Here is a 17,435-nt window from a genome sequence, read left to right as displayed (position 1 = left end):
CAAAACCAATGGACCTGTCCTTGTGCCTTTGTATGCACCAGTATCGGAATCGGAAGTGTGCAAGTAAAATATTTTTTTACCAAATTACTTAACTGTAACGTACCTCCTTATAAACATTCTTAAAAATCTAATTGACATTCCAGGTTGATTCTGGAAGCCTCCTAGGGATCTAAAGAACTCTGTAATCAGTGGCACCTCATGGAATCAGGCCTTGAGTGTCTCCTTTCTTCTTTCTAGGTGTTTACCAACACCCTGAGAGTGGCCGAGGGTGGTCAGTGCACCATTAGCACCGAGAACATTTTGGTTTCTGATGTGGACACCCCACTGGAGAGCATCTGCCTCTCCCTTCAGGAACTGCCTTTCCACGGCAGGGTGGAGCTGGATGGATTCCCGCTAAACCCAAGAGGCACATTTTCATGGACAGACCTCCATACCTTAAAAGTTAGGTTAGAAAATTTTGTGGTTTTTCTTGTCTTCCTTTCTATGCTGTGACTCTCTATCTAGATCAATTGTAAAGCACAGTGAAGGGAAAGAATCCTGTCTCATTCTTTCCAAACAGTATACCGCTTCATATCATTAAGGGTCAACTGAAAATTAAAGAAGTAGAAAAGAATAATTTTCTTCCAGACATTTTTTTATCTCTGGCTTACTGTAGCAGAGGGAATGAGTTTATGAATATTTGTACATCAAAAATTAATTGCCATGAATATTAATTTTGCTACAACTGCATATATCAAAAACTCTGTAGAGACTAAAATAATCTGTGCAGCTAATTGAAGTTGGCGCTAAGAAAAGGCAATTTCATAACCTTGGAAACTCAGGGGTAGAGCACTATTGATCAGCCCGATGCCTCTAATCCCAGTGCTGATGATGAGCCAGAAGGATTGTGAGTTCAAGGCCAGCCTGGTAGGAACAGAGGGAGGGGTGGTGGTGGCTAGCTTTGTCCATTTATGTTTTAAGTATAAGCTTTTATTTCATTCTACTGAGAACAGGTTTGCAGGTAAACAAACAGGGCCTGTTGATGGCTGGCTTGTTGTTCAGGACTCAGGTCTCTGAGAGACAGAGATGGAGAAATCCTTTCTGTTGGCCTCACAATAGTTCCCATTCTAGAACTTCTTCTTCCTAATATAGTTGGAAGAAACCTTTTCACAAAATCAAGTGAAATATTTCTGGGAAACACTGCAAACTACTTAAAAGCAATGGTCAAGCAGACAGACATACTAAATTTTCATTTACCAAATCTGACAAATGGAAATTTTACCCTTTTTTTAGTGAAGTGTGGTAGGACGTTTGTCATGGAATGTTTAGTTCTGAACCAGGAAGTTCCCTAGGGACTGACATGCAAACCTTTAGCCCAGTTAGATCATACTTAGAATCTTTTGTGACCTCTTTCAGTATTTACCTAATCCCAGCACTGGGGAGGCAGAGGCAGGCAGATCTCTATGAGTTTGAAGCCAGCCTGCTATACAGAGAGAGTTCCAGGAGAGCCAAGACTATTACCCAGAGAAACCCTGTCTCAAAAAACAAATTTTTTTCTTGTTTTGTTTCTTGTTTTGAAATCTCAGCTCCTATGCACATGTTAAGGAAAGACTTTTATTTAGGGATGAATGGTGGGCAGAGAAACGTAGAAATATTTGCTAGGATTCTATGTAGAGTCACCTTTCTAGAGAACCACAGTTAAGTATTTTCTAGTTATTTTACCCGAGTCATCAAGGAACATCATTTTGTTCTCATGGTTACAGAGCTAAGCACAAAGAGGTGGATGCACTTGTGAACATTTTGAAGAGTCGGGTTTTAATGATCTGCTGACTCCTCTGTTGAGCTTTCCATGTGTGCGTTCTCACATACACACAGCATGTTTGGGGATAGCAGCATCGTGAGATGGACCAGCACGCTGTAATTCATATTTACTTGTGATGAAAACAGTAAGAGGCACAGGAAAACAGAGCATAGAAGGCAGTGTATATGCAAGACAAGGGAGTGACAGAGTGTAACCTTCCCTTGCCATTGGGATTAAATCCATCACCACCCTATTGGTGACCCATCTTGATTAAAAGGAAAAGAAATACAGTCTTTCTTATCAATAGAATAATACCATATAGGGTCAACACACTGTACTGTTTTGTTGAAGCTTTTATTTTTGATTCCTAGGGGTATAATTTCATTTGCTAGTATGAACAAACCTTTGGTGTGTTTTTTTTATTTTTCTAAATTAAATTCAGGAGCTATGTGGAATTAACTGAGTACTACTGCAGTGGGCTAGAAATTGGGTGAAAGCCTAGAATTATACTGAAAATTGGCTGAGAATTAGGAGGAAAATAGGGCCAAGGTTAAGACAAACAAAAGTGTCACTCTGGCTCCAGCCACCATGCTTCTCTGTTCCATAGCTACCAGGCCATTGGAAGACTGCTTCCTGAAAATTTATTCTCAAGATCATTTTTAACTGCATGTGTGTGTTTTCAAGAACATATGCACATACACGTGTGAATACAGGCACTTAAGGAGGCCAGAGGCATCAGAGATCCTGAAGCTGGAGTTATAGGTGGTTGTGAGCTGTCTAAAATGGGTGCTGGGAGCTGACCTCGGGTCTTGTGTAAGAAGAGAACAGGGCTTTACCTTTAAGCTGTCCCTCCAGCTTCCCAAAGGCTGTTTGTATTTAATATAATTTTATTTTTGATTTGGGGGAAAGTTACCAGTGCATACAGAGTGTTTTCCCAGGTAGAGTAAGCTTGCATTTAGGGATATTGAGTGGTTACATATCTTTGAATTTATAGTTATACCACTTCTTTTCTTACTTATTTAAATGACTATTTATTTAGTGAAGTCATGACCAAGATGAAGGAGGAGTGATTGGGCCATGCAGCTTAGTTTATACCCAGGTGCTTTTAAAAGATTAGTCTCCATACTATACCTGCAGGTATCACCATGATGGATCTGAAGTTGTTCAGGATGAGATATTCTTGGAGGTCACAGATGGCACAAATTCAGCAGAATTTGTTCTACACATTGAGGTAGGTAGAAAGTCTCCTCCCTGGATCATTTGAATGTAAAGTCTCAATTCTGGAAACTTCTCGGGGTACCAAAACAACTTAAAATACACAGACGCCAAAGCAGAAGGTTAACATCCACACCTGTGTGTGTCTGGAGTTAGACAGTAGAGACAAAGGTTATATTAGTGAAACAGACATGTTCACTCTCTCTTACCCTATCCCCACCCCAGTTCATCTAAAGTTAGAATTACTCTAAGCTTAAATCTAGATACTTAATTTTAAAGGTAGTTCATTCTGTATATAAAATATATCTAATATTTTTGAAGTATGACACACAAGCCTACTTAGCAGCTGGGAAGACTGTCCAGAACCACTGGGGTTCTCTTGCTTATGGACAAAACCACGTATGTGGGGCTCCATTTGGAATGTCTATACGACAGCCCTGGCATGTTATCTGTTTGAAGTCATTTCCCTGTTTCCTTTGACAAAGTCTGCTCACAAAGTCAAGGCATGTTCAAAGGGACTTCTGAGAACTTTGGAGTGTCTCTGTTGTGTGGGTGGCTGAGTCCATGAGCACCACATAGTTGATTTGCAAATGCTCATAGATGCTGATAGAGAGGCTTATCATGTTCCCCAAAGGGATTGAGCTAACTTCCTGTGTTAGGGCTAAATTTTAGTGATATAAAATCGCTATGCATTTGTAAGATATTTTACAGCTGATCGTTAATAAAGAGTGTTAATATCTATAAATTGTTTTTAAAAAAAAACCAGACAAGAATGGAGTCATCTTTCTTTAGTTAACACTCTGAGGCTCCTGAAGAGTCTACAGCTGATTCAGAGCTGTGAACTTGATGGTGTGAAGTAAAGGCGTTCTTCCTCCTTACTTGGCCAGGCTTCTCCCTGGCTGGTATTGATTGCTTACGTGGCCAGGTTTTCTGCAGAGCCTCTCATTTTCCTTCCTAGTCCTCACAAAGGCCTGTGACCATTTCAGCTTCAAGAAGGAATGTTTTCTTTATGGCAAACGTTTATGTACAAAGAAAGATTCTCTGAGTTACTTTTCCATATTTTTTTACAGAAGGCCCTCTCTCCTATCTGTTATATATGATGAGCTTATTATGTCTGGCAATAAACAGGGCATCTTGGCAAAATAAACCATTTAATTCTACTTTTTTAAGTTAAATGACATAATCTTTGAAACCAGACAAAACAATTTTGGACAATATTGTTTGTGATTTTTCCCCCTTCACAATGGCTATTCACAGTTATCATCCATATGAACAAACTGATAACATTTCTTAGGGCCAAGGAAGGAAGATATGTTTTTTATGGACTCACACAGAAGATATTAATAGATATAATTATTCTTCATAGGCAAAGAGAGCAAACAATTACATTTTTACACATTTGATAACTAAGTTAGAGCATCTGTGCACACACCCCATTATAGGAAAGCATTAGCATAATTCTCTTGTATTTGTCTTATAGCCGTTAGCCTTTGAATGCATAGTAACAATGCAAAGTTACATTTCCTCATTTACTCATTCAACAAACACTTAATAAGCACCTCCTCTAATATATGTGGAGATCTTAGATGCATGTAGAACCATTTTGAACAAGATAAATGAGGTTCCTGTTCTTGAAGTTAACTGGATGGTTACAAAGATAACTGATTAAAATGCGTATGTGTTTCATGAACAGGAGTGTAAGTAATAGAAACTTCTCAATTAGCCTGAGTGATCAGGAAACCTTCCCTGAAACACACATGAAATCTGAGACAGAAATCAGTTGTACAAAGAGGGGGAGCCAGAATGTACTGAGCAGGCTCAAGGGGTGAGACCGGCAATGAGCGTGTGCCTGGGTGAAAGTGAAGTGGATGGTGAAGGCACCCATAGCAGGTTACACCAGAGACTCCTCAGAGAAGCATGGGGATATTGAAGGTCCCTGCAGACTAGCTACTTGAAATTGATGTTTACTAAGGTCTCTTTGGCTAAAGTATGTGGAAGGTTGCATAGGGCTGAAAGGGTACACAGGCCAGATTTAACCAAACCAACCAAATAACCAAACAAACAAACAAAACCCTGTCACTCAAGCCACTTACATGCTGCTAAGGACACATGGAAACTTTATATGTGGCCAGAAGTTGAAGGTGACAAAAAGATTTGAATCACCAAATGATTTGAAATAAAAATAACTTGGATGTTTTGATGTAGATGTGTCTGACCACTGGGCCCAGAATTCTTGTGGAATGTGTGTGTATTTAATGAAATGGGCTGCGTGTTTAAATGAGGGATGCTTTATATTGTGTTTCCGCTTTGTCTTCTGAGAACAAAGAGTGCTCAGCTACAGCCACAGACTCTCACTCCTGCCTAAACTGTCTCTCATGTGGAGCTTCCCTCAACCAATGAAGAAAGTCAGAAGACCCAGGCTGCTTTGGCCAAATTCCATGAGTATTGTTCCATGTGTCCAGAAGATGAAAAGTGCCTGTCACTGTGACTGTGAGCTGTGGTTTACAAGCAGGGACATTTGTCACTTTTTCTTATTCTTGAAAGTGTGCTCTTTTTCTCCCCTGCTTAGGTAATCCCTATGAATGATGAGCCACCTGTTCTAAAGGCTAACCTCATTCCCATGATGCACTGCTCAGAGGGTGGGGAGGTGACCATCACACCTGAACACATTTTTGCTACTGATGCAGACAGTGATGACTTGAAACTGCTGTTTCTGATTGCCCGAGAAGCTCAGTATGGGGTGATGAGAAAGGCTGGAATAGTTGTGGACAGGTTCTCTCAGGAGGATGTCATCTCAGGGGCTGTGACATACAAACACACAGGTAAGTGGCCACCTTGTAAAGTGAAGGTATTAAAAAGAGTCCAGGATCACCAGGTCACTTCTTTAAGATGGCAGCAACCCTTGACTTTCCCTCCCTACAGACCCTACTTTTACCTCCCAGGTATTTGTCGTATCTGCCTGACAGGCTCACACTTTCTTCAAGGCATAGCACAATGCCAGCAAAACCATCTAGAAGGGCTTACCATGCACTGACATGTGTAACTGCCCAAGGGCACTGTCATCTAGCATTTGTATCTTTTTCTTAACCTTAAAACCTTGTAGATTGTCCAAACGAAATAGAGTCCTCACTTGGTGTACTCAGGGGATGGGTTTCAGGAACATATCAGATTCCATGCATGTTCAAATCCCTTTTAGAAAATAGTCAAATATTTCCCCATAACCTATGAAGATCCCCACATCTCAGTAATCATTGCATTATTTACAATACTGAGGCAAATTGCAGTATTGGGGAACAATAACAAGACAATCTACATACTCAGTACAGATACATTTATCCATGCAATTCTAGTGTGTGGTTGGTTGAGTTTGCAGATGTGCCATGTGAGGATACAAAACACTTCCTGTATATGAAATTGCCATGTAATGGGTAAAAATGTTTGAACAGTAGCAACTTCAAACGGCTCAACCTAATGCATGCATACATCTGTGGTTCTCTAACCAAACTACATTTGTTTTTCTATCATTACATAGTGAAAACACACAATAGGTCTTTTGACATTTCGCATATTTTTTTTTAAAAAATGCTTTTATGGGATGCAGAATGTCTGCTTTTTCTCTGCTGAAATGCCCAGGAACTAACTATCTCACTGCAGAAATTGAATAGATGTTTATCGATGAATAACTGGTGGATAAATGTTTTAAGTCAACTTACTTTTGATCATCACTTTGAGCAGTTAAGAGGTCTCTTATTTTTATTACTGCCAAAGTTGAAAGATAATGCTTCCTTTTGTTGAATAATATTTTAATTTCTTTTTAAAATCTCATATAGTGTATTTTAAGCATATTTACCTCCTCTCCTCCTTTCCTTCCAGATCCACTCCTAGCTCTCTACCAACCTATCACAATGTCTCTATCTCTGTATGTATCTATCTATGTATCTACCTGTCTATCTGTCTGTCTATCTATCTATCTATCTATCTATCTATCTATCTATCTTCTATCTCTATTACCTATCTATCTATCCATCCAACCATCTGTCATCTATCTATATCTGTCTACACATCTAAACCTATCGAATCCAATTTGTCCTGCCCCAGTACTCCTGTGTGTGGCACCTGCCCTGCACCCTCTTTGACCAAGGGTCATACTCTTAAAGAAAACTGACCCTTCCTCTCCCAGCAGCTATCAAATGGATAGTTTCCATTGAACTCTCTAAATTTCAGCTTGGATGTTCTAGGTTTTGATCCTTAATAACTTTCTTGTTCAATTGTATCATCACTGAATTTTCCTTGTCGCTTTTTGTTTGTTTGTTTGTTTTTAAGGAAAATCATACCAAGCTTAATGCTCTGTAGATTTCACCGGTGTGTCTGGTGAGAGGAGATAATGTCACTCATCTTCTGGTCTTTTCCCTTCCCTTTCCTCTCCTCCCCTTCCCCCCCTCCCTTTCCCTTCTACTCCCTTCCCTTCCCACCTTTTATTGTTTCTCTTTCTCTTCTCTTCTCTTCCTGTCCCTTCCTCTTCCCATTCTGTTCCTTCACTTCCCCTTTCTTTCCCTCCCTTCTGCTCCCCCCCCCCTTCCCTTTCCTTTTCTTCAGAACTCCAGCATTGTTTCCTTCTTGGTTTTTTAAGAATTGCCAAGAGTCCACATTCAGAGCTTTTCTATTGCCTGGAGAACTTAGATTGTCCTGTTTGTTGGTAAGTGATGGGCTAGAGTAGAATTGTCCTGTTCACTGGTAAGTGGTGGGCTAGTGTAGATTGCCCTGTTAAATGATGAGCTAGTGTAGATTGTCCTGTTTTGCTGATAACTGATTGGCTAGTTTGTAATAAGAAGAAACACAGAAAAAAAAAATGATCAGAATGTCAATTACCTGTCTTTACACTCATCCAGAGTCCTCTGTGTCTCATGACAGCTGTGTGGTTGGTACTTGTTCATTTCTGGTGGTCAATGCACACGGAGAGATAATTATCAAGGGAACAAGGACACTTTCTGTTTCTCCCTGAGGTTGTTGCTAAAATCAAAGGGTTAGGAGGGAAAAATGAAACCATCTCTAGCCAAGTTCTGTGTCTGCCCCTTGATCATTTATGAACTATCAGACCGTTGTTAGTCCTGCTTTGCTCCTCCATATGGTGGTCTGTGATTAGCATGGATTTCACAAGAGGCAATGGATAGAAAATATTTTTGTATTATTTTCCTGACTATATTTAATTTTGTACTGATAAAATTGAGTTTCACATTTTATTCCATAAATTCCTTTCTACTCACTGTGGGCAACAAAGGTATGAATGGAGTTGATCTTGGTGCTCTGTTTTCCAGGTGGGGAAATTGGCTTGGTGCCTTGTTTTGACACCATTATATTGGTGGTTTCGGATGGTGAAGCTGGCCCTTTGGTGAATGGCTGTTGCTACAATGGACCCAACCCATCTGTTCCTCTTCATGAGTCCTTTCCCATGTACCAGCTCAACATCACAGTGCATCCAGTTGACAACCAGCCACCTTCAATTATAATAGGTGACTGTGTTTTTTTTTTTTTCCTATGAGTGTAATTGTCTTAGTGTCATACTCAAGGCTCAGTAAATAATTCTTTTAGATTAGAACACCATCAAATGCAGTTGTCATCCAGGAAGGAATCATACTGCCCAAAATACTTAATAATCCAAACTCTGTAATAAAAGTAATCACAGGGCAAAAGAATGTACTTGCTTGAAAATGTATGTATTTCCATATGTAGAGAGAATACAACAGCATATATGTCTTTGTGTGTGCATGTTACAAGGATGTTGGTGTCCTCAAATATACTGGTTTATTTCACATAGGAAAATATCATTTGCTTGCTGGAGAGAGAATAATTTATTTTATCCATAATAATTTCTATTAGAACAGAATGTGTTTACCATAGAGACTATTTATATACATTTAAGCTTATGTGCTTCTCAGAGAGTCAACTCTTCATAGGCATTATGTCTATGTCCTGTCTCACAGAAAAAAATAAGCATATGTATGAACGTTCTCGTAATTTGCTAACTATCTCCCAAGCAATGTTCTGGAAAGGAAGCATTATCCCAGCAGAATAATTAAGCACCAAGGCATGAAAAAATGTTCGTTATGAGCAATTCATAATCGCTCTCAGGCAATTAGCACTCTGACAAACAGTGGTAACGACTGATCTTGAGGAGTACATAAACTACATTTAGTGGCTTATCATTAAAACAGTTTGGCAATTCTTATTTTCATTTGTCACTTCAATAGAGACACAAGGGAAATCAGAGTTCCTTGAGAATGACTGGAGGGCTGTAGCAGAGCATTTAGCATTGCTACCGCCTTTCCATTATCATCTGGCTGGCTTGTATAAGAAAAAGTATACGATTCCATAAGTGAAATTAAATCCCACCCGTTACCCCTGAATTTTTTTACTGCAAAGAGAATTTATGCCCAAGAAAATGAGCATCTTCCATGGAAGCATGTTTGCCTGTGGGAGGGTGTCCTAGTTGGGATTGCAATCACGCCCTTCAGTTCTCACTGTTTTGATGGAGGAGCTCAGGCTGACAGAAGTGTGTGTTTTTAAATTTTATTACATTTTATTTACTTGTTTAGTGAGTGTGTGTTCTGGGGTTTGAACTCAGGTCATCAGGTCTGGCAGCAGGTGCCTTTACCCACTGAGCCATCTCACTGGCCTGTAACTTGTTTTTGTTATGCAGGTAGGATGTTCGTGGTGGATGAGGGATTCTCATCAGCCCTTACTACCTATCATTTGACCGCCAGTGACCCAGACACTGCCCCAGAAGACTTAGAATTTGTTTTGGTTTCTCATCCCCAATTTGGCTACCTTGAAAACACACTCCCTTCTACAGGTTTTGAGAAAAGTAACATGGGTATAAGCATAGGTAAGTCCTCATCTCCTGACCCGCAATGTCTTGCTAGTGTTCATGGATGTGACTATCTAGACCAAGCCTAGGAAATGGCCAAGGATTCAAAAACATTCAAGATACCATATGGATTCAAGAAATTATTATGATGATTCTAATTGATATGTTGAGTATTGTTTTTCTTTTTCACTTTTCTTATGAATGAACACTAATAACTGAAATAATTAGAAAGTTCCCTTATGAAAACCATGAATAAATACTGAAGTACTCACCTTTCCAAGGGCCTCCTGGCAACACGGCCCCGTGATAGAACTAATCTGGTGGCAACTACAGGGTCTCATTCTCTTTTAGAATTTTTAATGGATATTGCTAGAAAATACTGAGAAATATGTTGAGTGGTCCTGAAAGAGAAAGCCTGAAATGTTCAAAAATTTTTTTATTTTATGTTTTTGCTTTCTGAGACAAGGTTTCTGAGTAGTCCTGGCTGTCCTAGAGCCTATGTTGTAGACCAGTTTGGCTTCAAATTTGGAGATTCACCTGTCTCTACCTCCCAAGTGCTGGGATATCACTACTTCCTGGCTTAATTTTGAAAGCAAAATGTCTCTCAACAACCAGAATAGCTTTCAATAAAACAAAGCATAAATAAAAAGCAGAACCCAACTTTTCCAAAGATAATACTTTTAAATAATTTATTTTTCAAGTTCCTTTAGAGATTTTTTACTTTTAAATATGAGTGAGATAAGATTTCAGACTAACCAAATTGAAGGTCATGCAGCTTTTCTTGAGACTTAACTCACATCTTAGGGCACTTTTCCTATTCTGATTTAGGACTAGCTGAACACCAAGTCAACTGATTCTATTCAGGGCACTGAGATTTCGATGTCTGCTACATTGATGTGGATGTCCACTCATTTTGCCATTGTGTCAGAAGCAGCATCCTTCTTAACCCAGGATGACAAGAGACACATGTCAGAAGGACACTTTAGCCAAGGAGAGTTCTCTGTGACTTTCAGTTCAGGTGTCCAGAGAGTGACCATGAAGTTCCCTGCATCCCAATTAGTGGTTATCACAATTCTGTTCTTCCGACCTGTGGTACCTACCTTTCTGTTGATGGCTGGTGGGCATCACCCCTGTCCCTGCTGTGATCACTTACCTGCTTTACAGAGAAGCAGCTGTTAGAGACTGAAGATACCAGGGCAGTGCTGTTTATCATTTCCCTGTTCTGTCTTGGTGTGTACTAGCTTCATTCCAGTGGAGAGACATGAAGACTTTGCATATTAACTACGTGCAGTCCATGCACCTGAGTGTGGAACCAACTGCTGACCAGTTCATGGTTTATGCCACAGATGGGGAGCAACGCTCCTTAGAGACAGCATTTCACATTATCATCAACCCCACAAATGATGAAGCTCCTGACTTTGTGGTACAGAATATCAGTGTAAGAAACATACTAAAATGTTCCCTTTTTTCTTATTTTCTAATTTTTCCCTAGATAACTCTTTTATGTTGTTTTAGGTGCACCTAATATGTTAGTTTGGTGAACAATGGGAAAAGCATAATCTTATGCCATATAACTAATCACTTGTGAACTAATAACCTAGTAATAATGGTAATGGTAAAGATAGTATTGTGTGCACGTGTGCATGCATGCAAGTGTGTGTGTGTGTGTAATAGAGTACCTACTGGACTTTAGGTTGCCGTTTCCTTCAACATAGTCATAGTTAATCCTCACAACAGGCTTTTGGGGTGATGGTGTTTTTATTGCCATTTCATTACTGAAGAAATGAGGCATAAACAGGTTAACTGAGTAACCCCAGAGATTTATGAACATGCCAGAATTATGACTGTATACTATAATTTTTCTGTATGTTTTTACTTACAAATAAGAGAATCATATCCATGGCTCTATGCTTTACTTTCTAAAGCAAAACTTAAGTATATATATGTGAAATCTTTTCTTATCAATATGTAGCCTCTTTTAACTATCCTATATGATTGTTCAGTTCATATGCATGCACTGAATGAACACAGACACACGCTTTGGCCTCAAAGGAACTTGTATGTTGCTTCAAATAATTTTGCATCTTGGGCAGGTTATTTCTCTTCAAGCTTCTGTTCCTCTGTCTTCAAAAATATATATGTAATTTTCTTTGGGAGATTGTTATGGTGATCAAGTTGGCCAAACACAGTAGGTCCTTAATGTACAAGAGTTTTCAGTACTATTTAGTGTGTCATCTTTTTTTCTAATCTTGACCAAAGCCATTATTCCCCCTCATTCTTTTTGCTAAAAATAATCACATTCTAAATGTGAAAGTCTTTATTTGATTTTAATTTTCTCCTGAATCTTAACAGCACATGAGTGTGTCACCTCAGCATGAGACTTAGGAGCCCACTCCTGCCTCCCCTTTTCTTTTGGCTCATGGTTTACTCTGGAGAGCCCTTCAGTGATTATGTGAAGAAAAAAGTCGATAAAAATGATCGCTTCTGCACCTATTTCTACTGTCTTTATCTGCCTGGGGTAAGAGCTTCTGGAATAATTAGGCCTCTGGGAAGTTGTTCCTTCTTCCTTTGTGGAAGTAATCATGTCTTTCACCCATGCTTCCTGACACATACAAACAGACACAGACCCTTGGGCGCTGCATTGGCAGAGACAACTTTTAAAGTTCAAGATTTTTTGTCCTCTTCATATAACACATTTGGCTTTCCTGTGAGAAAATGTCCTTATTGTATAGATAGTTGGGGTTCTATCAAAATGTTTTGGTTTATTTTAACCCTTTTAAACATGTTTAGTAATGAATATCTACTTTTCAATGTATATTCATTTGACATTTTTATTCTCATAATGTCAAGAAAAAATTCAATATACAAAAAAAAAAAAAAAAAAAAAAAAAAAGAATCCTGTAGGGTTTTTTTTTGTTTTTGTTTTTGTTTTTTTTTTTTTTAAGAAAATTCCTTGGTAATATTGTGGATGAATTTACCATCTTGTAAATGAGATACATGACCACACAGTCAAGAGGGAAAAGCTTCATAATTAAACTCTATAAAGATGGAGAGCCATATACATTTTTAAGTTGCTTTACTAAAGTTCTTAAAGATGGAGAGAGTGAGATACTGGCATAAGATATTCAATAGGCTTATCTTTATGGATTCATCTAAGATGCTATTTTGGTCTTCAATAAAAAAAAAGGTCAGATAAGAGCAGCATTGTTTTTGTTCAAATATCACAGTGCACCCGCAGGAATGCTTCCTGCAGAGCCAGCGGGAGGGACTGGAAGGAAAAGCATAGACACTTAGGAAGTGATCCTCTCACTGTGAAGGTGGTCTTCAGGCCTCAATTCTTTTATGGTTCTTGTTTTGGAAGTTCAGCAGCTCTTCATAGTCGTTCCTTGACTACACTCATGGTAGGCAGGCTTTCCCAGCCCTTCCTGACTGAGCCGTGAGAACGTCTATACTACCTCCAGAATGTAGCAAGTGGCCTTGCAGATCCCTAGGACACATGTGTAGAATCTGTGTACTTTTATTACTTAGATCTTGCTGTATTTCAGAGCAAAACCCAAATATTTCCCTGTCCTATCCTCTCGCTGAGAAAGGAAGAAAAAAAAAATAAACAAATAAAGGCAAGGCTCTTAAGCATCAGACTGCCAAATTTTAAATGACTAAAGCTTTCTTGAAGCAATGAGAACTCCACTGTGGTGTGTGCATGTGAGTGGGTGTGTGTGTCGAAGGCTGTCGAGTGTCCTGCTCTATCAATCTATGCCTTATTCCCTTGAGACAAGCTCCCCCACTTAACCTGGAGCCAGCCTAGCAGGCAGCAAGCCCCAGAGATCTTGATTTCTCGGGCTATAGGTGCCCTCACAGCTACACCCAGCTTTTTATTGAATGCTGGCTTTTTATTAGGAGCTGGGCTCAGCTACTTGAAGTTTCACAGCAAGAACTTGTACCTGCTGAGCCAAGTCCACAGGACCTGAAATACAAAGTATCGACTATGATAATAAAAATTTAAAACACCAAATATTAGACTCAGAAGGTTATTACTAACAGGAAAAAAAGGACATGAAATTGGGAAGGATATGGGGGTTCTGCAGGGAGTAGGAAGGGATAGTGACAGATGACTATGATCAAAATGCAGTGTACAAATGTATGAAATTTAAAAACATAAAAAACATTTTTAAAAAGAAACAGAGAAATTTGCTCTGAGATGTGCAGTAGGCATTTGATATTCCCAAAGCAGGTAGAAACCTAAAAATTGTAGAAACAAGGACTTCTGAGTTAAATAACTGACTAGTGTCTGAAGTAGAGTCCAGATCCACTTTCCCTCTGAACTCTCCTGACTTCCAGATGGTAGGCAGACTTATGCTTGCTTCTTCCAGCACCAACCTTTGAATCACTAACAACATAAATTGTCTACATTTTACAGAGAATGTTTGATTGTATGTGTTTGTGCACAAATATATATGTGGATGATAAGGGGGCATGAATATCCTAGTCCAAATGTTAAGGGTGGAAGACAATTTTGTGGACCTATTTCTGTCCACTTCTATGTGAGCTTCAGGAATCGAACTCCTGTCACCAAGGCTTGTATGGTGAGTAACTTTACCTACAGAGCCATCTCAGCAGCCCCACCCACACAGATGCTTTAATCACTCCTATGTTGTGCATGGAACTAAAGAACACTTTGAATATTAGAATAGATCTGAGGAAGATGAATAGATTTCTTTTTATATTCCCGTTTACTGGAAATTTTGTTTTCTGGAACCTCATATCTGAAAATATCATGGGAAATTTGAAATCAAAAATTTTCAAATAAGTGGGGTGGATTTTTTTTAAAGAAGCTTTTCAAAAGAAATGGAGAAAAGGTCCTATTTCCCACTGCTGACTCTGCTGGCTTGCTCCTGCTCAGGTGTGTGAGGGTCAGACAACACAGCTGGATTCTTCCATCATTGCTGCTGCTGACAGGGATGTCCCGAAGGACCCCTTGCTCTTCAGTATCATTCAGAAGCCCCAGCATGGCCTCCTCATCAATGGGGCCATCAGCAAAGAATCTCCTCAGATCAAGATGCAGAACTGTGAAATTCACAACTTCTCCATGGACCTTCTCAAGACTGGTAGACCATGTTTCACTTCTATTCACCTGCTGCTGCTGATACAATGACTTAGCCTACCCACGTCTATACTCTAAAGTTGTAATAGTAGGAGCAGAAATTAGATAGGTGGGTGCCACAGGCTGGTGGGAGAGGGAAGAAATGAGCTGTTGATCAAAAGGTACAAAAATCTCAGTGTAACACAACAAGGTCTCAGCCATCCATTTGTAACACCATGGTGACAATAGTCAGTAATGTAACATGTAGTGTTGCTGGACATTAATATTATACACATGCACACATTAACAAGGTGAGGTAATATACATTAGTGTGATATAAGCGTGTAACAAGTTTCACATATATCAAAATGCCATGTTGTGTTTCATGCTTACAGATTTTACTAAAGATACCAACAAATCATACAGACGGGGGAAAGAGTATATATTATTATTGTTAATCTCTTCAGAATGAGTTACGGGCTCTTGATTAACTAGGGGCTTATAGCCTCAGCCAGACACTGTAGATGGCTGAAGCTGTGGTGGGATGTTTTCTTTGACTTTTAGAATACCATTAACAATTATATTGGTGATTATCGGTACTTTAACACAGAATTTTAATCATAATTTAAAATTTCCTTTTCAAACGATTGAGATCATGGGACTAAATTTCAAGAGGCTTGCCTGCCAAAATTTCCACAGTTGAAACAAATATAGATCCACATATAATAACCGCTCATTAGTCTCTGTGGAGATAATGTGTTCTTTAGGGAAATGGCACACTGGAGCTGCCTGAATTGTTTTTTAATTACTTTTTAAACGACCTTATCCCATTTTCCATGTATAAAAATACTTTCAAAAATTTGAGCAAGTATGTAGTTCTAGAATTAGTGCCTAATCTCATAGTCCTTTCTTCGCTATGTATCTTATTTCCCCAACCTGAAAGACCTTTCCTCACCTTGGATTGGTCAAGATGGTACCTTCGGATGCAACCCTTTCCTCCAACCTATTCTCTGGGCTTTGTTCTAGCACTTTTTGGCTGTTTCCCTACTGTCTTTCAATTATTTGTTTCGCTAATTAGAATGTTGTCTCTTTGATCCAAAGGTTATTTTGTAATAGTTGCAGATGCCATCTCATGTTTGAATCTGAAAAGCTAGTTCATAGTCTCGGTTTGGGTGAATAGTAAAGAAATAAATTCTAGTACTGCAAGGCTAATATGACCAAATCAGTCCCTGTGTGCAACAAATAATATTGTTACAAACATAAGGAAAATTGCTTAAAATCTAGTGTCAGGAAGAACTGATTTTGTTGATCATTCATTCGTTCTTTCTTTTCTGTTTTCTGAACAGGGTTAGATGAGTGCCTGTAATTCCAGCACTCAGAAAGAGTCTGAAGCAGGGGGATAAAGAGTTCAAGGCTTTCAAGGCCACCCTTAGCTACATAAGGAGAGTTTGTCTAAATGGGAAAGAGACAGCTTAATTTTTTCTTTACATTTATTTTTTTTTATTTTGTGCATTTTGGGGAAGTTGTGGGGTTTCTATATGCCATAGGTGACATGTGGAGGTTAGAGGACAACTTGTGGGGTTTAGCTTGCTCTTTCCACCATGTGGATTCTGGGGCTCAAACTCAGTTGTGAAGACAGGAACCTTCTCTTGCTGAACCATTCAAAGGCCCAGGAAAGTGTTTTTAAAAAGTAACGCTATCACGTATGCATCGTGTGCATTTGGATAGCATAACCAATCCAAACAAAAACTAAAAATTGGCCCCACGAATGCATATTTTGATGACATTTTCGAAAGTTGTGTTTTACATTTTATTGTTGGTTCACTTAGGCTATATTAAAAAGAAAACCAAACAATTTGAGTATATTCTCACAAACGTTCAGCTCCTAAATATACAGAATTTATCCGCCCGCTATCCCTCTCCTCCCCCCCCCCTGCCATAGCAGGTAACTCGTAATCACCTCATTTACATTCTAAATAGTACATGGAATACTTTTGGCAACTACAGTCTTTGGCTATATGGATATAGTTAGTATGTTACAATTTGTCATAGCTGTGTCCTACTTTAAACATTTTCCATTTCTTGGCATTAGTGGTCATAGGTCAGCAAATATTTTGCAAAAATCCCTTAGTATTTCTAGAACATTATAGTGCCTTTTGAAAATAGTAAATTAAAGTTTTCAATCGAATATTCAAAGGACCATTGGGTAGGGTTGAAGGAAACATGGTGAAAGGTAGTTTTTATAGTGGTTTTGAACTACTTAGATTTTCTTTGGTGACTGGCTCCAGATAGATCATACTTTAATTTTCCACACATAATTCACTTTCCCAGATTTGTTTAAATGCCTTTATTCTTACATGGTTTGTGTGGTTTCCTTGTTTTAAAGATGGATGCGCCAATTTACAGGAGAACATCAGGTGACTGTTCAGGTAGCGAGATGTTTCTCCCAATTCTAGAGTTTATATATTATCCTTCTGTGGTCTTTGATGGGTTGA

General features: G+C 38.9%; 1 protein-coding gene across 1 annotated transcript in view; it reads left to right on the top strand.

Moving 5' to 3' along the window:
- The window catches only part of Frem1 (FRAS1 related extracellular matrix 1), a 143,388-nt gene that overhangs the window by 64,853 nt on the left and 61,100 nt on the right, over positions 1–17,435 (top strand). Inside the window, exons 14-20 of the mRNA XM_051188116.1 lie at positions 238–446; positions 2,918–3,011; positions 5,565–5,817; positions 8,311–8,505; positions 9,693–9,878; positions 11,102–11,298; positions 14,761–14,965. Coding sequence (XP_051044073.1) covers positions 238–446; positions 2,918–3,011; positions 5,565–5,817; positions 8,311–8,505; positions 9,693–9,878; positions 11,102–11,298; positions 14,761–14,965 — 1,339 coding nt within the window. The remainder of the gene's footprint in view (positions 1–237; positions 447–2,917; positions 3,012–5,564; positions 5,818–8,310; positions 8,506–9,692; positions 9,879–11,101; positions 11,299–14,760; positions 14,966–17,435) is intronic.

Source organism: Phodopus roborovskii, unplaced genomic scaffold, assembly GCF_943737965.1.
Source record: "Phodopus roborovskii unplaced genomic scaffold, PHOROB, whole genome shotgun sequence".
NCBI classification, from domain to species: domain Eukaryota; kingdom Metazoa; phylum Chordata; class Mammalia; order Rodentia; family Cricetidae; genus Phodopus; species Phodopus roborovskii.
Note: the sequence above shows the minus strand (reverse complement) of the source record. Positions and strands in the feature narration are given on the sequence as shown.